The sequence below is a fragment of the Aristolochia californica genome, unplaced genomic scaffold (genome assembly GCF_029961685.1).
Source record: "Aristolochia californica isolate CCGP_79_NKW_82.1479 unplaced genomic scaffold, dmAriCali1.0.hap1 SCAF_2, whole genome shotgun sequence".
Lineage (NCBI taxonomy): Eukaryota > Viridiplantae > Streptophyta > Magnoliopsida > Piperales > Aristolochiaceae > Aristolochia > Aristolochia californica.
Genome location: NW_027181881.1, coordinates 45,921,474 through 45,943,382, shown reverse-complemented (window position 1 = coordinate 45,943,382; position 21,909 = coordinate 45,921,474). Strand labels below are relative to the sequence as shown.

Below are 21,909 nucleotides of genomic sequence, written 5' to 3'. Positions count from 1 at the left end.
TAGTGCAAATATTCATATTTTTTGTACCAATAATGGACTTAAGTTTTTCAATCATAATTTTTTTTTTGTACTCTATATGGCATTACTCGTCAAACTTTCTAATATACTCTCTCCAACAAAATGGTGTTGTTTAACTAGGGACGGCATCAAGTCAAATTTTACGGGGAAATAAAAATCTATTTAAAGAATTGCACTCAAAATTTTCATAATTAACGTAGGTCAAATGAGATTCTGGTCATTCTATAAAACGCAAATAATTTGTTTTTATAATATAGGTTAAAGGACCCTTTCAGTTTTGAAAAAAATAAAAAACTCGAAACTCCAAAGGACACTTGAAATAAAAAATTAAATGGTATTGTCACTTCCCACCCTCCTTAATGAGAGGATATCTGAAAAGAACTCAGAAGGCATTTTTCTGATCTTACTTCACATGTACTAAAGGAATAAGTTTAATCTAAATACCAACGGACTATTTGAGTAAAAGCATTAGAAGGTTTCAATACAAACAAATTTATTAAAATTCTTTTAATTAATTTTATATAGAACTAAAGGAGATCCTTATGACAATTACGGCAATGACATTAGTAGATTTTAATGGAAAATAAATTTATTACATCATTTTTTAAATTTTTGAAAAAGGGAAGAAGGGAGATAGCTTCACCTTTCTCCCTCGTTCCCCTAAAAGTAAAAGATGGGAGGGAGTTCATAGCATTTTTTATTTTTAAATAATAACTATTTTCAATAATCAAGAAATTAACAGTTATTATGGGCTGAATTTAAAAATATGACTTTTAACCAACTAAAATTAAATATTTCATGCAATATTGCAACTACAACTAAATGCATCATACAATGTTAAACGAACTGCATCACCTACACGATAAGGTTGCAAAGGGGCACGAGGCAATACAGAACAACGGAATAGGGGAGAACAAAGGTGGAAGACCCCTCCCCATAATGTAGAACTAGAGGGGGACAAAACCCCATCCCAACCTACCCTTCCCTTTCCTTTTATAGAATTTATTTACTTTTTATATCTTATTATTTACATTATAACATTATGATGACATCATCAAACCTAACTAAACCAGACATGGTCATTTCACCTGGTCAATAAGACTTATAATAACATTGGAACCACATCGTAGTTTCAAGTATCAGAGATTAAACAGAAGGTATTTTCATCATTTCACATGCAACATAAGCAAGACGTCATTAATAAAAGGTTTTTTTTTAGTTCCATTAACAAATGTAGCACCTAATAGTCAATTATTTAATATTTCGAAGCAAAAAAATGCCACTTAAAGGCTATTTTCAGAGTTACAACTTTTCAGCATTGTAAATAACATATGGACAGTAGATATCTGGATAATTCACGAGGCAGGGGTAACTGTAGTTCAGAATCAACCCCGCCCCATGTAAGAATTGTCGTTCCCTGTCTTTCTAACTACGGCCTCAAGGTCAGACTAAAAGCCATATAATTTCTACCCTGTTTCTTCCTATACCAATCCTCCACCACCTGCTTACAGAATCGTAATTCGCTCACACTTGCGCAAATTTTCCCATAAAATAGCCTAATAACATGAACTGATTGACCTAAAAAACCAAAGGAAGATAAATATATCACATGAAAATTCTATACTTTACACTGGATGGACTCCACGACTTAATTGTCAATTTGTAACAGGCCAGTAGTAGAGGCCACAATTCCAAAATGGGGAGGCATCTGTACTCCGGGACGCATGTATACATGCCCACAGGCCTGTCCGAGTACAATGATGCACTCTGGATGGGTGGACCTGTCCCATGTACCAACATAACTTAGAGCAAAATACTAACAACAACAAAACACAGGTAATTTTAATGTACAAAATCCACGACCCAAGATGATTTACACCTTTATCTTTCCAATATAAAAGAATCAACCTTTGATCAGAACTTCCCAAAATACCTCCTGTAACCTAAAGGAACCTGACCACTGAGTTTCCTTTTCTCCACAACAACCTCTAGCTACCCAAAACAATTTGCAGATCATACAGCCCCCGAGAGATAATGCCCCACACTGTAAGACCAAACCACACGGTATACCTGTTTCAAAAGAAACTCATACTTCGCTAAAGCTGTTGCTGCATAGTAGTGCTAATGGAGAGAAGGAAGAACCAATCGCTCGGCGATGGCTGGATGGCTCTTTACTCCCTTTTAAATGGTTCTTGTGTGAATGCGATAAGAACTACTTGACACGGAAGTCATGTCTGAATATTGTAAGATTCTGGGTAAATTTATCCCTATTCTTTGAGTCCAGACTTCGGTTTACATCTGCCATCAGCTTATCAAAACAAAGAGAAAGCCGTTGCTGTTGATCCGCTGGCTGCAAACAATTTAAGAAGTTCCTATTATTTTGACATGAAGCACACACTTCGCATTTGTAAACATAAGATTTATAGACATATTAACCAGTTGTATTAATTGAACAACCTGACCTTATCTGGCCTTATTTTCAGTCAAAAGCATAATTTGAACAATGACGTGCATGTCAAGATGCCTTCAGATGAACCTTTACTCATTGAAATTTACTGGGTAAAGCAAATAATGGAAAAAAAACCCAGACCAGTGAAACTGCTTGCTTGGGTTTTAACAAAAAGAGGTGGCAGCAACTTGAACCAATTAGGCATCCTTAGGATCTTACTAACCATAGAGGCCACCAACAACTTTCCACACAAGAGATGGCAATCAAAAGGAAAGAAACATATCTTGAAAGGGATGGGTTTGAGAAGCCTCAAGTTCGGTGGGGATTTATATGGTCTTTTCTGACTTACACATGACCCCGCCACTTTTCCAAGTAATGTGTGCATGGACTAACTCAAGTTGTTCCCCTAGAGCCAGTTGTCCGATAGACATTTATAACATGATATGACATTCTAGAACCACAATGTTGCTATGTTAGTCTAGGTCCCTTAAGCCATGAATAATGTATCATATTGGCCAGGAGTCTATGTAAGGTTCATCAATCCAGAAACAATAGAATGCAAGAATTGAAAGAGAAATTCAGACTAACCTGTGAAGCCAAAATTTGAACTTTCAAGTCACTGAATATCTGTAGCAAAGAATATTATATCAGTAAAACACTAAGCTGAGGAGCACTGCAGGTAAGCCAGTTCAAACTTTCAAAAGATAAACTTGAAGGTTAACAGTTAAGTTTGGGATACAGGTATTCAAGAGTCTGGATCAGATCTTAAAGATTGTTGTTCGGATGTCCAAACAACAAATAAATATGTGACACATAGTAGTGCTTTGACCAAGAGGTGGAAAATAATGAAAGCTCTTGTCGTTTATATCTACTCACAAAGAGCAATCTCATAAAATGCACATGACTTCCATATGCTAAAAAACAGTGTCTGATTATTAAATATCACTGATTTGCTCAAACAAATCACTGATCTTTCCAGAAAAGGCAATGAATTTCATAAAAATAGAGATTGAAAACAGCAGTCACTTGAGAAGCAAAAGCAGTAATTCTAAAAAAGCAGTGCTTTTACAATAAAAAAATCTCAGTAATTTTCCTCGACGAAACAGTGAAACAGAAATTTTGCCTTGAGAAGTTGTAATTTGCCTTAAAAGAAACAATGCCAGCTTTGTTAAAAAAAAACACTTGAAAACCACCATTTTTCAAAATAAATCACTAATTTAGCGAGAAAAATCAGTGATTTTCTCAAGCAATCAATTGTTTAACTTCCATATGCTAAAAAACAGTGCCTTACTTGTCATTAAATATCAGTGATCTGCTAAAAAATCACTTATTTTCCAAAAAAAAAGGCAGTGATTTTCATAATAATAGAGATAAAAAACAGCAGTCACTTGAGAAGCGAAATTAGTGATTTTGCAAGAAAAAAAACAGTGATTTTAAACAGTAATGCATTTATAATAAAAATCACTGACTTTAAAAAGCAATGCTTTTATAATAAATAGCAGTGTTACAATAAAAAAAACAGTACTTTGCAATAAAAAAGCAGTGCTTTTACAATAAAAAAACAATAATTTTCCTTGAAGAAGCAGTAAAACAAAATATTTGCCTTGAAGTTGTGATTTGCAATGGAAAAAACAATGCCTGACTTGTTCAAATAAACCAGTGATTTGGCTAGAAAAAATCACCATTTTTCACAGACAATCACTAATTTAGCCAGAAAAATCAATGATTTTCCCAAACAATCAGGTATTTGCCCAAAAAAAGCAGTGATTCAGTAGGTGAATTGCCTTAGAAAAACAATGTCTCACTTGTCCAGAGAGATCAGTCATTTGGCCAAAAAAGTCACTGTCTTTTACAGAAAATCAACGATGTTTCCATTCCTTCCGTTAAAATGCTAATCAGAAATAGCATCTTGATGTGTCATCTCCATATTTGTCGTTTGGATATTCGAACAACATTGTTGTTCGGAGTGATCTGGACTTGGGTATTCAAAATAAGCATATTATTTATTTTATTTAATGGTGCTGAAAACATATTAATTATTTTAAAAATGGAAACCATATTAGTTTCAATAATTTTCACATCTCTTAGCTGCACTAACTGAGGTCACTTGAGATGAGTCTAATACTGCTACAGTTACAGTCACCAGGTGCTGTTATCAATTATAGTCACAAACGCAGAGTGAGAGAAAGGGAGTCCAATGCCCTAATGAAACATCGATTAACAGGAAAATTAACATATCTTTGCTCAAATTTCATTCCATGTTCACATGATTAACTTGAGGCTTTAGAGCTCAAAAAGACAAAAGGATAATGAATTAAGATACCAAACAAGGACAATTGGATTTACCACGATTAGATCAAATATACCACTATCAAAAGACCAATTCAAGACAGTTTACGATTTACAGAGAACATCTGACAGGACCTAACTAACTCAACCGAGAGAAACTTGCAACTTAAAACTGATAACAAAAACTACAATATGCAACAGAAAATGACAGACTAAGAAATTGAAGATCGCATTATAGCTAAATACAAATTACCAGATTGAAACTGAAAAGAGTATTAGCCAGAAAAGGAAAAGGTTAATCACCTGTTCATTAATAAGTATCAAACTTAGCATAGGTCTGCTAAGACTCCACTGATTTCCACAATCCTCAAATAGCACAATCTCAAATAGGGTCTTCAATATCTGTGAACACAAAAGGAAGATGCACCATCACAAACATATATTTGAAGCTCCACGTTCCCAATTAGGGATTTAACTTTGAAATATATGAGTAGTCAGATTATAATCAAGACTATAGAAGAGAATATCGCAATCTGATACAGAGAAACAATCTGGCCTCCTTAAATAGAATATTCTATGGTCAAAAACAAACTTCTTCTTTGAAAAGAAAACCAGATCCCAAAAACATTGAGGGATCTTCCAATAAAATCCCAAAACCTTGATAGTCATCAAAAGGAACCTTAACAATTAAAGAAACAATACAAAAACCCTAAGATGTCTTCAGTCCCATTCTAAGTTCAATCCCATATGAAATGCTCAGAAAAATAGACCATCAAACAAGCACCTAAATTGATAAAGCTAAGTATCATATGCAACCATAATATGTCGTTCAAAGTATTCTTTAGCCATAGCAACTAGTATGGCATACAGCAACAGGAACCTTTCCTGTAGAGAAGTAAAGGCCTTCATGCAGAACTTTGTAACCTGGACTGATATCAACCACCAGGAGTTATCAGAAGCACCTTATTTATTTTTTGAAATGGTTATGGCGACCAATTTTAGGGATTAATTGAACTAATCCGAGGAAATAATCCACTAGATCTTCTTCTTCTTCTTTTGTTCTCAAAAAACTACCGAGTTATTTACTTTTATTTTATTGTTATTACTACTACCGCTGATGTTGCTTTTGTTTTCTAGTAACATTTTGAAAGCTAAAAAAAGAGCATTGGATGTCTTACTTTATTAGAATCAAAAGTAAGATCCAATGTATATGAACCATAACTTACTTCTGGAAACAAACTAGGGCAATCTACAATATGTCGGGCAAGGTTTATTGCAGCTGGAGAATTAGGTGCTTCACCCAATGTAATATTGTTGAAGTAAAAAGCAGCCAAACTGTCGACTGCAGATGCACACTGCCACCACAAATTAATTTAGTCAAGGTAAAAAGGGGTCATCTCAACACAATTCGCTCTTTTTTTCTGCATCTGCTCACCCCCTTGGTGAAACAAGGTAAAATATGAATTACAGGCAAAAGCAGAAACTTAGCATTATCTGTACCTGTGATGAGATGTTCACATCCAGACCTTTTAAACCAGATTCCAGAGACCCAACAATGTGCATGAACGTGCTTGTATCCAGATTAAGAATAAAAGTAATATGAGTGTTGAACAGAACCTCCAAGAATGCAAAGTATGCCTTAGTAAGCTGAAAAACAACAAAGAACAACAAAACAGTATTAGATAACATACTTCATCATGCACTAGAAAATTATTTCTTACAACAAAAGAAGGATTCTTAACAACAAAAGAAAGATTCTTAAATTAACCAAGAGTTGTTTGACAGTAGATCACCCCATGAAAATTACAACAGACGTTCCTAAGTTGTATTTGTTTGTATTTGTTTTTTTCTAGAGTTTTAATTGTTTATTAAGAGAATTTAAGCCTACATACCTTGCGAAACGCCAATATATCAGCCAGGGGAATTGACAGAGTCATCTTCAGAGCAATATCAAGAACATCTACAAGTGCTCTATCACCATATAACTCAAAAACCCCAAAATTGACATAATTGCCACCCAAAGCTGCAAGTGAGCAATTAGATCATTTATTAAGAAAAAAGTTATAATAGATACTTCAAGTACTGCCTAATGAAGGATCCTGCCATGCGGCTGATAGTAATAACACCTTTGTGAAATCTCTCATACTAGGATTCTTGGAAGATGACTCGTGCAATAAACAACCATAGTATAATTAGGCAAAAGAGTGGAGTAGAAAAAAGGAACAGTGTCATCCAATTTTTATGAACAAATTAATGGTAACTTTGGGAATCATTCTTATTCCATATTGGTTGTGAACCAAAAAAAAAACAACAACAAGGAATCCTCTCACACACATAGAGTAGCAGGGTATTTCAACTAAGCAGGTCTTAAGACCACTAGACCTACTTAGTTAAAAACTACTGCTTCATTTGTATGAGTGGTCAACCCAGCCCTTACTGTGTGTCAACGAGTTCCTCTTTTCAACACGACATGTACTGCTCCTCCAAGGTCTCAAAATACTCCATTGGAGGAGCCCTAACTACAAAAGGAAACTCATGGTAAAAAATTAAGTGCAAAAATTGACTGGATCCCCCATGGTCATTTTTTTTCTTTTTCCTTGTTTTGATAATAATGAGAAGAGTGGTTGCATGACAACATTGGCATATCTTACATGAAATTCAAGAGTTAGCTCTAATTTATATTTCACAATGGTTACAGACTCTTCGCACAGCAAATTATAATGCTGATTCATTAGCCAAAGAAGGGGTCAGTCTTCAATCTCTTGTTGTAAAAGCTCTCCCTTCTTAGCTTCTTTGTATTCTTTTTTGGGTTTTGACCTTAATAAAAATTACTCTTTCTAAACAAGTTATTAAAAAAGAATATAACATGTACCGAAGTGCAAAATATTTGAATATTTACCCCTTGAGAGAATAGTTAGGCAAATCCATATTCCTTTGTATTTATATGCATACAGATCTGAACTAACGGGAAGTCGTAGAACCCTTGATCCATAAGCAACAATCAACTTGCTAACTTCTCGAAAGAGAAGAATCCCATTAGGAGAAGATGAGTCAAAAGTCAAACGTTGAGCTTTGTTTAACACAAACTCTGCCATAAATTTTAGTAATGGAGTAGTAACCTGCACCATTCAACTTTTTCATCAACATTTTTGTACCATATTGAAAGATGAAGAGCGATAAAGAACAAAAGCAAAACATACAGAAAACAGAAAGTTTCCGTTTTATCATAATCACACAAATACATAACCTATACAATACAAAAAATTTAGCCAGGAAAAATGAGACCTGACAGGATAAATGTGAATCAGGTAACAGATTAAAGTTCCACGTGTAAAAACTAGATAGTCATAAATTAGAGTACTATGAAGAACGCGCTCAGAAAACATTAATGAAAAACTTTCACATCTTCTTGTGAAAATTGAATGAGAGAACTTAAAATCTATGTATGTCATCCAGAAAGATATATAAAATGGATAAAACATTCATGTGACTGCAATAAGAAGAAACTAGAACAACTGAATAAAAAGCTGATCTTGGTTTTTTTTTGAAACCAGTGCAGTCATGTTGACAATTTCCATTATTTCAATGTTTTCTTTCCACAAGGGTTGTCAATTTGTTGAACAAAAACCAGCATATTTACGATAATTATGATAAAAACAGATAAGTGGAAGACATACCTCTGGTGTATCTGTCCACTGTGAGACTGCTTTCAACAAAAGCGGCATATGGGATGGATAGAGCCAGTCAAACAAGAGGCCATATGTTCTACGACTGAAAAAAAAAAAAATTTAAAGTTGAAAGAATTTCTCACTCATTCTGGTAAATATTTATAGGATAGAAAAAAGTCAAATTCAAAAAAAAAATAAAAAATAAAAAATAAAAAATAGAAAACCTATTTGTAGCCATTGTAATTCCTCTGAGGTCTCGCATTAACCCTATCAATGCATACTTCACTGCATCAGCACGAAATACAGCATCTGGTGTCGACTCCAAACTGATAAAAACCTGATGGGAATGTAAATTAATTACAATTATCAATCACATGAGCCATATGTTGAGTTAAAAAATACAAAATCACCAAAAAAAAGTTTAAAAACTATAAATAAATACGTTTAAGAAGAAAAATTCACACTTACTTACTGTAATAACAAAAAATTAGGAGTTAAAGTTTTCATGAACAAACAGGTCAGATGGAAATAATACCTGCAACAAAGGATCCATAGAAGATTTAAATTTCACAGGACTATCCTCCATAAAAATCAACCAGCCAATAGTGTAGTAGAAGGTCGTTCTACTACGAGAGCATCTATGTTCTTCTAAAAATGGAAAATGCTCCCGCTGAAATGCAGCACGCAATTAAGTTATTTCAGATAGAACAAATTCAAATATAAAAGAGCATACAGAGGATAATGATATAGAAGAAGAAAAAAAACAGATTTAAAGTGAGACTTGAATTTACAGTATGGTGTGCAATAATGAATTTAATCATGTCTAGCTTTAGAAGCAGCTTCCCTGTCATATACCTGCAATAGTTCACCATTAATCAATCAAAGCAGAAGCAAATAGCTTCAACTTAATGAGACATATTATATATGAATATATATTTTCCTTCATTGAACTAGTAAGTACAATGAAAAGGGGGAAAAAAACTAACCCAGAAGCCAGCTCCAAGAACAAACTTAAGGTGTGTTCAATAACCTCATCACTCTGGAAATACATACAAGATGAAGGTAAATTGACATTTTCTGAATTAGAAGAGTCATGATCGAAGACAATTAATGAAATTACCTCAGTATAGCACTTAAGGTTCGTTGCTATTTTTCCAACAATGACATTAAGCAACACAAGGTGATCATGGAGCCCAAGAAGCTCAGAGAATCGGGCATATAGCTGCTGAAGAAAAAGAAAGAAAACTCAGTAAACTTAAAACAGAATACTGGAACAGGCAAAATTTCATTAATATTACCTTAGAAGAATGCATTGCCTGATCACCAACATAGGACTTCCGGAAATGTTGAAAAAATGCTAAGATAGCGCGATCAAGTCTTTGCTTGCTTATATTACCATATCTCTGTCAAGAATAGAGCAGTAAAATATAGTACACCTCAGAAAATATGTATTGAAGGTAGTTAAAAATAATAAAACAAAATAAGATGCAAGTTGATTTCGTGGTTCCTATCTTGACAGCACCTACAGGTTTCAGGTGAGATGCAAGTTGATTTCGTGGTTCCTATCTTGACATCAGATATTGTTTACATCATGAGTTTCTTTATCGACTTTTTTTTTTTTGAAAGAAGGGATTTCTTCATCGACTTACTATCAATAGGAAACAAAAGATGATGACTATTACACACTGTAGAAAATTGAGATTTTACAGCTGACAGTTAAAATGTGTTGACTCTTGCTGATATACCTGAGTATGTAGTCCAGTATCAGTTATGTTTATCAACTGAAAAACACGTGCAGAAAGCTCAGCATCAATTATTTCTTGTGATTCAGTGCTGAGAAACAGACAGAAAAGCAATGATTCCCACACCCTCTTGCATTGCCATGAGCATAACATAATGGAAGATATTACCATACCTACAGCCGGTTGTCTGTTTTATCTTAAGAATGGCAGCAATAATATGAACTATCCATGCAAGTTGTCCTTCAACAATAGAAAGTTCATTGCCATCTCCACTTGATGGCATCCCTGCCCTCTCCTGCATATATCAAATCGAAACTTCAGAGAAAGATTTGCTCCACACCACTTCAGATATAGAATATACTAGCAGGCAACATACCGTAAATGCTTGCAGAATAGGCTCCATCATCTTCATAATAAACAAGCTACTTTTTTCATACTGCAATTTGGATAAAGGGACCACAAATAAGATGCTAGCATTGACATAATAGTCAGGTAGGTCTGCGATGAGGATAAAAAAGTACACAGGTGACATGTGGCCTCAACCTGGAATCTACATAGATATGGAAAGCATTCAAGCTGATCCTGAAGAAGATCTACATTGTCGAGAGGATTCTCCGATAGGTCATCTGGGAATCCAGCCTGCAACAAAACCGGGACAGGGCCAAGGAGGCAGATAGAGAAGTCTGTTATAGCAGTCCTTTCACCAAAATAAAGCAACACATATTCTTACCGCCAAAAATAATGCACACACTGACATTCAAGTCATACCTTGACAGAATCCAGCCTCGATGTAATAAAGCCTTCAGTTATCCTAGGAACAAATTCATCAAGAAGACATGGAGTATCGCCTTTCAAATATGGTACAGAGGTCACCAACCTAGACCAGAGGCCCAAAAGGTAGTATACACTACTGCTGGCCCACTAGCAAAGAAGAGCAAATGTTCAGTCAAATTAATACTGTTTCAACAGAGTAAAATTAAATAACATTCAAAAAAAAAGGCAAATTAATATTAAGATCATAAACAATATATGCATGAATGAGATTTTGAATCATCCTAGCTAACCTGCCATGATTGCAAAGATTTTGAAGTGAATTCTGCCACTAAGCTTATCCAGTCACTGTAACCTTCTAAATTCACAAGCTCCGATAGCTGTCACATATGAGTTCACAACACAAATTTCCTCAAGTGAGACAAACAAGAAAATTTTATCCTTTAAAACACAAATTTCCTCTAGTGAAACAAACAAGAAAATTTTATCTTTTAAAACACAAATTTACTCTAGTGCGGCAAACAAGAAAATTTTATCTTTTAAAAACAATAACAACTTCAAAGAAAAATCCTTGCAAGTTTCAGTACAACAGATTAGTACAGTCAGATGTCATAAGGATGCAACTGAAACTGTTTGACTGAGTTTGTCTCAAGGGATCAACGATGAGAAGTTGTACAGTGTTATGAAGAAAGTACAAATTTTTATTATTAAACTATTACCCAACATAATCAAAAAGCTCAAACAAGACAGGTATACATTTTCATGCAGATAGTATGAAATGTTTTTACTTAGATTATTGTTCCAATGAGAAGAATTAGTCTGACAGAAGTTGTAGATAAGTTTTCAAGAACTAATTCGATCTTTAAAATGCCCAAAATTATCAGAACCATCCTCCAATGAGTGCTGATACAATGCATGATATCATTCAAATCTAGGTGATTTAATCCAAAAATAGTAACAAATAAGCAAAAATAACCATGGCATAGCTCAAAATTATTTTTCAAGGCCACCCATTTAATTCACAATGGTGGAGTGCCTCAATAATTGATGATACAAATGATTGAATTGTTGATATCTACGCTCTGTTTATTCATCCAATCAACAGATCCACCAAGAATAACAAACACCAATCAAGGATGAGCTATGTTGGTAGACTCTGATGGAGGAGTTTATTAGTACACTTCTAAGTAATGCCTATAGACCCACTACCTACAGAGGATAGGAGTGTGCCCAACATCTAGCGTGAGTCAAGTCTATTATTAACCCAAGAGGTGTTTTTTTGAACTACCCTGAGAAAGTGGGTAGACTATGTGCCCCACAGTAGGGCTACTTTTCCGCCTGTGAAATTGAGCAAAAAGTATTTTTAACTATGACCATTTGATTGGAGTATGGAGCGATATCTTACAACTAAGAGTGATTTTACTCTCTTATATTATGCCAACCGGGTCTCTTATAAAAGAACAAAGAGACGGTGAGTTTGAGGGTGAGTGTAGCAAATATTCAAAAGAAAAAAAAAAAGCTTGAGGGTGAGTGTAGGAAGAAATGGTGGACCGCAAAGATCTTATACACCATTTGCAGCAAGTTAGACATTCGTGATGTTCTCTCTCCCCTAGCTTGAGGGGAAGTGTTGGAAGATGGGCTTCACCAATCAAGGATGACTTCATTTAAGCCAAAATAGTACAGCTACTTCTCACAAATGAACAATCCAAATAATGCCAACGTGGATGTTATTTGCATTTTTAGTTTTCAATTAGTGGTCCAAATCAAGTGAGTCTGGTGGGACTTTGTGCGTCTAAAATATTCCTAAGAACAAAGAATAAATAGATAAACACATAGATATATATAGGCACAATGTACATAAACTTATCCTACATCAATACTTAATGCAAGCCAAGTAAAAAAAATCAGCTTCTATCCCTATCCACTATAAAGTTAAATGAACCTTCAATTTGGCTCAATCGAATTTATAATTGCCCTAAGAAGTTGCAAAGACCGTATACAGTCGAATAAACCTACCAAGTTTGGTCCTCATCCAAAAACACTCTAAGCAGACAGACAATTTGATAAGCAGATTACAATTCCAAAAACAAGTTAAAAAGCTCACTACAATAATCTTCCAGTCTTTATTGTCAACTAGACATTCTTGGACAGCAGCAAACTTGTCATGGAAAACTAGAAACCCGTTTCCCTACTTCCTAAGCAAAGAGGCTGAATTATCATGTTTGGCTATCAACATAATGGAAAAAAAGAAACTTATGTTTTGAGGCAGCAAAAATGAGATGAGATCAAGGGAAAAGAGTAGAAAGGCGCCTCCTGGAAAAATAAAAGAGAGGAAAGGGAAAAAAGGTTACAGTTTTCAAGTGACTAACATCTACTATAATAGGATACAATTCTTCATTTTATTTGATTTTTTTTTTTTAAATGATGTTGAATTTTATTATGAGAGCTCAAACGAGCAGATTACAAGAAGGGAAGTTTTCCCAAACAATGAGAGATTGCTAGGAGGTTCCAAATTTTGCCAATTTATCAGCCAAAGAATTGGCTGATCTAGGAACGAGGTTCCAATTACAATGAATGGATGACACAATGTCAACAATACAATCAGTGATTAGCCAGTGGCGCCAAGGAGGGGAGCTATCTTTTGAACACCAGCTGCTACACAAAATCTTACCTTGACCACCCTTATTCAGTTATACTTCTTATATTTTTTTATAGTCTTAAACTTCACTTCTTTTTAATGGTTAAAATTTATTGTAATCAGAACTATTAGACAACATCATTCAAAAGAACAATTAAATAATACATTCTGTTAAGCTGATTTAACACCATACTAAATCTACAGTTCTCCATCCAATAGGTCACATGATTTTAGGAGCAAAACATAAGTAGGATCCTCCAGAGTAGGTTTCCAGAGTACAATCACAGGCAAACTCCATCAAACAGTTGAAACTGTGATACAACCTAACAATGATCTAGTAGTATAAAGTATATCAGTAACAAGGAAAACAGAAACTTAACACAACATGGCATGTACTCTGAAAAGATATTTTACCTGATAGTTCACTTTGAAGCGCCCCAAAAGACGACAATACTCATGGTAATTATCATGGTCAGAAAGGCCTGTATCCCAGAATCAGTACAATAAGAAATTAATAAGAAGAAGATTTGGCCAGCAAGCCAGTATGCATGACCAATGAGTATAAGCCTGAGATGATGTTCTGATTAGAGAGTCTATGCACTGATAACATAATAAAATGATAAAACAAGCCATATATAACAAATATATTTATACTATTTTTTTAGCAATTATATTAATATATACATATATATGTATATCATACATATTCACATATATTTGCAATGCTAGCTAGTATAACAGTGCCTTGTCATGCAAATTAAGGAAAAAGCTCCTTAGGGTCCAAAAGCAAATTAGAAGCTCATTAAATACTACACTTCCAAATCCAGGCTGAAGTGTAATAATTATTTAGTCCAACTAAAAGTTTGTTAGTAACCAGTGGCCTCACGCCTTAAGATTACAAAAATGAGGAAGACTCCCAATTCTCACACGAGAGTAAAGCAGGACTTCATAAATCTAAGAGCAAACGAACCCCTTAAGCTTTGAGATGACACAAGTAAGTGCAATAGAGATACCAAGGAATGAAGAGAAACAAACCGAAGATGCTCGTTTATCACAGTGAATAGAGTTCTGTATCAACTCACTGAATAGATCTGATTCATAATCGTGGAACCATGCAGAACTAATTAGAGTGACAAATGTGTGAAAGTAAATTAATAAACAAAAAGGCACATAAAAAATCACAATAAAACACCACAAGACCCACAGTAAATGATTTGTGTACACGACTAACACATAATGACCCCAACGTTGATGATAACTGGCTTCAATAACAATAGCAGTTTATCCAAGACAAACAACGTAGAATTTAATATGGATCACCCGTCCTTAGTTTTGAATTGTTGCATCATATATATTGCAACTAACAAATGAATCTCCATGTGAAGAAGTGAATACATTAACCTTTAACTAATTATAAAAATCACTACATGTGAAGAAACCATCACTTCTACAGATGAGGAAATGAAAAACAGTGCATAGAACAGCAAAAGAAAACAACTTCAATTTGTCATCACATTTAATTTCCTTAAAGCAGATCGAGGAGACTTGCGTATTAGGGAATAATAACAAAACATGAAAAAATAATCAGATAAATAGTTTGTAAGCAATATACCCACCCTGTCCTGTTTGAAGAATTTCCTTTGTTCCAGTCATTAGATGAGCTAGAAACTTTGATCGTTCCGTATCATTTGTGAACAAAGAACGCCTTACAGAAGCAAGACGAACCAAACAGTCCAGAGCCTGTAAATGAAAAGAAGGAGAGATCAAATATAAAATTAATTACCAAGAAATAAACATAAGTTCAGAGAAAAATTCCATCTCAAGTTTGGTGGTCAGTCCTGGAAGACATTATCTACAATAACCTTTGACATTTTAATAATAGCTAAATATTAGTAGGAAAACATAAAAAATCTAAAAAGTCCCTGAAACATATAGTAGTAGCAAAATAAACTAGCTAAAACTCGTGCATGATCCTAAGCCGTTATCTGACAATAGGAAAGAGAAAGTTACTACTGACGAGAACAACATGCACAGCCAAACCTAAGATTAAGAGAATTGCTTTAGGTCCCAAAATGTGCTAACCTCCTTGGAGAGAGGGGGCTTTGCAATCGCATAGTAGTCAAAAAAGATTTGCAAGGTTGAGTGATCTTCAAGAACTGGTCTCCAAGAAGAAGGAATCTGTAAAATAGTGTAGTAGGAAGAATGAAACTGCCCACATTAAAAAGCACATAATCTTTTAAAATATAAGCTACTCAAGTTGAAATCTTCAACCTCGATAACATGTTCATTGTTTTCAAGTTACCTGAACGGTTCCAAACTCTTCTGAACTTTCATCCAATGATGTCCCAACAAAATCAAAAGACAAACACTTCAAAGAAAGTGATAGTGCTAATTCCTTCAACTTGGTAGTTACTGCATTTAAAGAGAAGTGGGGGTGGGGGGGCATAAAGTCAGCATACTGAACTCTTCTGTTAAAGAAAAAGAGAGCAACATAAAGATGAATTACCATCACTTTTGAGCTGACAAAGTGACGTGAGAGAAATCTGAAATATTTGGAAGAGACAATGATCCCTGAAATGGCAAGCAACTTTTCGGTGGTGCGTGGTTGGCAGTCCTGGATTCGTCTGATCATTCGCAATGAAACATAAATATGAGATTATATTAATGGCCTCTTTGATTGACGAGATATCTGATTCATGTGAATATGTATATTTCAAATTACTATCTAAATCAGAGTGTAGTAATCAGACTTTTCAGTAAGGATGGCAAATAGAAACAAATTAACAAATTCGGATCACATGAAGATGCTAGAAAGCAAACAGGGTGTCTAAATAATAAAAAAGTAGGGAGCATGAAGAGGTCATAAGTTATATCTATGGAAGGTCATACTTTTACAATCAAAAGTGTTATTGCTACGCCTATTATAGTGATGATAATTACTTCGCAAAGTGGTAAAAACTTCAAGAAAAACCAACCTAGTTATTTTTGAGAAATAATCTACCATAATTATAGTCCATGGATTAAGTGCTTGGCTCAACAGCCATATTTAGCATCTTTGGGCGTTGTCGGGTGTCAATTGTAATCGATCCCAAAAAATAAAAAATGGTGATAATTCAAGCAAAATCTGACCTGGTTCATCTCGGAAACAAGTTGGTATAAGATCTTTAAACCAATTGAATAGTGATCGGATGAGGCCTGATGAAAACACAAAAGCATCCATAAGATTGCTCAAAGAAGCCCAAAAATCAGTATGTGACCTGCAGTAGCTTTAACCATGTAGGATCGTAAGATCAAAAAACCTAAAGAGATGCAAATGGGCAAAGATAAGCTAATATAAGGATCTAATAAAGTTGGAGTTACATTTAAGGTTATGAAATAGATCCCAACATCAAGGACCATCTTCCTTGCTACCACAGTAATAAATAAGATATTTTTCTGATTAGAAAAAATCCGAAACCATCACTTATAGTTCTATCTAGTTTATCAGAATTGGGAAATAGATCCAGGGTTCAGTTTTAAATATATCCTGATCAAAGAGAACAAAAAGATTCCGCCATATGACTAACAACCACTCCTTTATGTTCCTAAAAAGGAAATGAATATAAATCTTATCCAGAAAAGGAACTTTTTGATTTCTCAATCGCTGGACAAAAATCATGAACGAGAAGATTTAGTACAAAGAGTTTCCATTTCTTTTCTTAGGAGAGGCTGCAAATTGAATCCATGTACCAGGTACAGAACGGTTAAATGACAACAGGTAAAAAAGCTTACTTTTAAACTTAAAGGTTTCAAGTCAGTAATATATACCAACCCAGAACTCTTTGATACGTCATATCAACAAAAAGTCAACCTAATTGGAGTTACTTTCAAAATGACTCCTGTCAGTACATGTGGCTCTTAATATTGAACCATAGAACTCATATCACCTGACTCAAAAAGTTCATAGTCTCTTTAACTACTTCTCTGAATCTGTCATCATCAAACCACCCAAACTTTGTCACCCGGCAGAAGAGTTGAATCAGAGATGCGATCACAAAAGGCTGCAAATCGGGTCCTCTAGTGGCCAGATAAGATATCAGGTAATTTCCTTCACACACAAGGGCAAAAAGGTCAATTCATAAGAATATGAAATAGAAGTTCAAGATCAAGCCTATAGAACAATGTTATAACATATTTACGTATATCAAGCCGAAGCTGCAATGACAGACTGTGCTCAGTCACTTGCTTCAGTAAACTTGAACTGGCCAGCATTAATGCATATGGAGTCAGAGCATTGTCCAGAATGTATTGGCATTGTGAAATGTAATCTGTATTCACAGAAAAGCACTTTAGGGTGCTCTCTGCATGGGCCCTTTCAGCAGAATCCTGAGAATTGTAAAGTCTTTCACACAAGGCTTCTAGTTGTTGCAAGCTCTCCATGAATGAAAGAACAACAGAATTTGCCAAATTTTCAGATGATCAAATAGCCACCGTTAAACTCTGTTATGCATTCAAATGAACTAAAACAAGTATAGATATGAGAAAGGCTCCCTTGGTTTCAATCAAAACATCACAAAGCCATCCATGTCAAAGAACTGCATTGAACTTGTAGTAACACTGCAAACATTGCAATTATATACAAATGTACACATGGTATTTTTCAAACTGAAACTGTTCCATGTTACAAACTGAAGACGCTCAAAAGATAAATGGCAACTTGGAGAGAAGGGGATCAATAAAGCCAACTAGCTGCAATATTAATTTGCCATGGAGATCCTCGTATTAACCCTGAAAAAAAAAAGTTATGCTGAATTAACATTCAAATGTAAAGCATAATGGAAGCCAGGAATTTTTAAATGTAATAAATCTCAATAACGCACAAGTGACACAAACGGATCAATAATATGTCAACTCCTCGGAAAGAATTCTTCCCATCAATTTTACCACAGTGAACAGCACATATCACATTTATGATTGAATATTTTTGTGGATTTCCCAACACATATCACATTTATGATTGAATATTTTCGTGGATTTCCCAGTACATATACAGTAAATATTGCCGTTTATGGTCTTGCTAAAATTAAAAAATAAAATTTATGTCGTGTCTTCAAGTAATTATATAAAGATAAAAACCCCAATTACAGCATAAAAATAAAAATGCTTATACAGTCGAACAATGACTATTCAAAACGATCAGATTATTCACAACAGCCCTATATAGGAAGCAATTGCAATCATGCATTACACCACACAAGATTTGAGTCTCTTCGATTCACATGTACATATTGAAGCAAGCTTAAAATAACTACTCTCGTGAATACCGAGAAGATATGTCCAAGTATCAAAGCAGCATTTTCATTAAGCCTTCTCCCAAATTTGTCGGGGTCCTCAAGTTCGAAATCAGTGTCTAACCGCTGAGTTTAGCTAAAATTAATAAGCAAATAACCTTATCAAGTTGCATGACAAAGGCCTGAACAAATACACTGATAGCCTTAAATGAAAAAAAACAATCAAGTGCCCTTAAACCAAGGTACCTATATTTAGTAACGATATGCTCCCACAGACAGGGAAAGACACAAATCAGTTGAATATCACGGAAGTTGATGAAAATAGAGAAGTAATGAACCCCGCAAAATTTTCGCAAAGAATTCCTTATGAAGTTTTGAAGATCCAAGACATAGATTCTTCAAACTGATGCAAAACTGTCACCAATAGCAACCGAACTCACTACATCTTGGTACAATACCCATAACTGTGACAGTATAATTATGCAAAGAATATTATTTTCAAATGGCTCATCCAAGTAGCAAAAATCGAAAGAAACTAATCACCATGCATTGCGATAAAGTAAGAAAAGCAACGAATGTAACATTAGCAAGTTTGTTGCAATGAAAAATCAACTAAATGGACAGAGTTAAGCCGACCTATCCAATACACTAGACACTACTAATTAACGGAAAAAATTGAAATGTGCAGAATCTCGTCCGACGGACAGATCTGTCGGCATACAGATAACAATGGTTTCAATGAAGTGACCTTAAACCTAGTAGCGATATCAAGCCAAGGCACGATAACCAAAAAGTAAAACAAACAAGCAACTCAATATTCAGAGGAATACCAACAATGATCCATTAGTTAAGCGAACAAATGAAGCTGGTTAAGCGTCTATGCAACGGCTATTCTTCCGAGAAGATTAAACAATAAACACAAGAAAAGCTGTTTACGACATTACTATCATCGTCTTCCAAACCATTTCACAAATCCGGCCACGAGGTCAATCAAAACTTCATTAATAAGCGCCGATAAATCGACTAAACAGCAAAAATGCAGAGTCACGCAGAAACTTTCCGTTTTATCCATTCAATTTTCGATTGACAAGTGCCAGATGATCTTACATGCAAGAACTTGTTTTCCAAAGGATTCTACAGCTTGAGCCTGATAAAAAACCTGATGCGGAAAAGAACAAGGAGAGAAGAGGACGGAGATGAGAGCCAGGGGAGAGTTTTTAAGAGCCTTTTCTGAGTGAATTGCCGACCTTATATAAAGGAACACAGAGTTGCTGCCTTGCACGAAATGATAAAAACTCATTACATTTATTAGCCTGCTTATTCATCCCGCGAAACAAATTAATTATTACTTTCATTTTATTTTTCCTTCCTTTTTCCTTCCTTTTCTCCTCGTTCCCCCGAGACAAACGCACAGCGTACGATATATTAATAGTATTTATCTATGCTAAATTACGCTCGCACCGCTTCGCTGGGGTCTTCCTTGAATTGCCTCCATCGGATTTTGTTGGCCCATTAGATGATTAGCTGTAAATAAATGCTACAAACTCCCTGAATTAATGCTTTCCATGTATAAAAATTTGCCCTCCCTATTGTGCTCTACTTTCCCATTATGGGGATATTGAAGATTTGTGAGTTAGAGGGGCTTAGTGTATAAAATTTGTCCCATATACTATAGGAATCAAATTAATCTTCTGCATTTTGCATCTTATTCCACTTACTTTGACTTAGAGTTAGGATTTTCATAGTAGAGTTATTTTATGACCTATTTTATAAGACTATGATTAATCGAGGTTAATTAATGATCCATCGACGTAAATGCTTGTACCATTTTCCAAAATTTTTATCCAGTTACAATTAAGTTGATAATAATTTTTTATTCGTTTAATTATGATCAGTGTATTACAAAATCCAACTACGAATATAAGATAATTAGATTGTAAGTTGCCCTTTATAGTCTAATTCATGGTCAACGATTTGAGATAGTTTGGATTAGTGGGGTTCATGTAAGTGGCATTGGTACTTAGCAACTTTAATCCATTTTTTTTATCAAACCGGGCTTGATTTACTTTATCGATGAAATTACTGCCAAAATAGGTCTCATATAGGGTTTTAAGTTGAACTATGAAACGAACCTAAAGGGGGGTTAGTCAACAAAGAAGTTGAAATGAAGTTCACGCGTATTACGTAGTTCATTTAATTAAGTCGTTACTAGTGAATGAGCGCCAGCATCGTTTGAAAAACTGCGGGTAATCTACTCAGGCTAAAATAGTGGAATTGTGATTCAGCTCAATTTTCCGAATTATTCACTTGAAGCCATTGTTTTGGATGCGTCAATTTTTATTTTTATTTTTTCGCACTCTTCTCCTCTCAGGCTTCTCAGTCTTCCTCCCTCAATTTTTTTTTTTCCCGCTCTCTTTTTCCTCTTGTCTTCGTACTCCCTCTCCCTTCTCCCTTTTTCTTCTCCCTCTCAACCTCCATCACTGAGCCTCTGTTGCAGTTACCTGTCGTCATTCCATTGCAGAGCAACTCTATTGCGAAGCCTCTGACGTACCGTCAAAGTGCCATCTCCATCGTTGTTGCCTGCTGGTCAGAGTTACAACTCCCGAGAAGTGACAGAGATGCAAAAATCTTGGAGAGGCCTATGTGGGGGATGCTCTAAGGAGGGGAGAGCCTACAAAAATCAAGGGTTTCGACTTTTTTGAAGCATTAAAACTGTCTTATATGAGAGATAGCAGATTCCTCGTGTTCATCCACCTGAATCTAGGCTTGTCTCCCTACCATTATCGGTGTCATGAGGAAGTCGATGCTGTGATTTAATTTTTCCTAAGTTAGGAAAAATTAAGCTAGTGTTATTTCTTTATTATATTTAATTTGTAATTATTGTATTATATTAGTGATTTAATAGTGGTAATTAAAATATTATTAAATCAAAATTTGATCAATTATTTTGGTTTATTTAACCTATTTATATTTTTGGTTTAATAAAACCTATTTTCCAGTCATTAGAAATTTAAGACTGGTAATTAAAATATTGTTAAATAAAGCATTTGATCAAATATTTTGG

The 21,909-nt window shown here is 34.8% G+C and overlaps 1 protein-coding gene across 2 annotated transcripts; it reads right to left on the bottom strand.

Annotated features, from left to right (window-relative positions):
- Nucleotides 1–1,357: 1,357 nt before the first annotated feature.
- LOC137956074 (uncharacterized) lies at nucleotides 1,358–20,111 on the bottom strand. Of its 2 annotated transcripts, none has more exons than XM_068803389.1 (29): nucleotides 19,953–20,111; nucleotides 17,754–18,342; nucleotides 17,502–17,662; nucleotides 16,705–16,770; nucleotides 16,082–16,199; nucleotides 15,878–15,987; nucleotides 15,658–15,753; nucleotides 15,192–15,315; nucleotides 13,990–14,057; nucleotides 11,231–11,317; nucleotides 10,935–11,087; nucleotides 10,710–10,805; nucleotides 10,543–10,602; nucleotides 10,340–10,461; nucleotides 10,170–10,257; nucleotides 9,723–9,827; nucleotides 9,545–9,649; nucleotides 9,411–9,463; nucleotides 9,216–9,279; nucleotides 8,960–9,094; nucleotides 8,649–8,761; nucleotides 8,434–8,527; nucleotides 7,656–7,875; nucleotides 6,649–6,779; nucleotides 6,257–6,403; nucleotides 5,983–6,111; nucleotides 5,060–5,158; nucleotides 3,056–3,094; nucleotides 1,358–2,368 (listed from the first exon to the last, which is right to left on the bottom strand). In XM_068803389.1, exons 2-29 carry the CDS (start codon nucleotides 17,992–17,994, stop codon nucleotides 2,231–2,233), a joined length of 3,162 nt encoding a protein of 1,053 aa, XP_068659490.1. In that variant the 5' UTR covers nucleotides 17,995–18,342; nucleotides 19,953–20,111; the 3' UTR covers nucleotides 1,358–2,230. The 2 variants fall into 2 exon arrangements, with proteins under 2 accessions (XP_068659490.1, XP_068659491.1); XM_068803390.1 differs by having other exon boundaries at nucleotides 9,545–9,646.
- Between the last annotated feature and the right edge of the window lie 1,798 nt (nucleotides 20,112–21,909).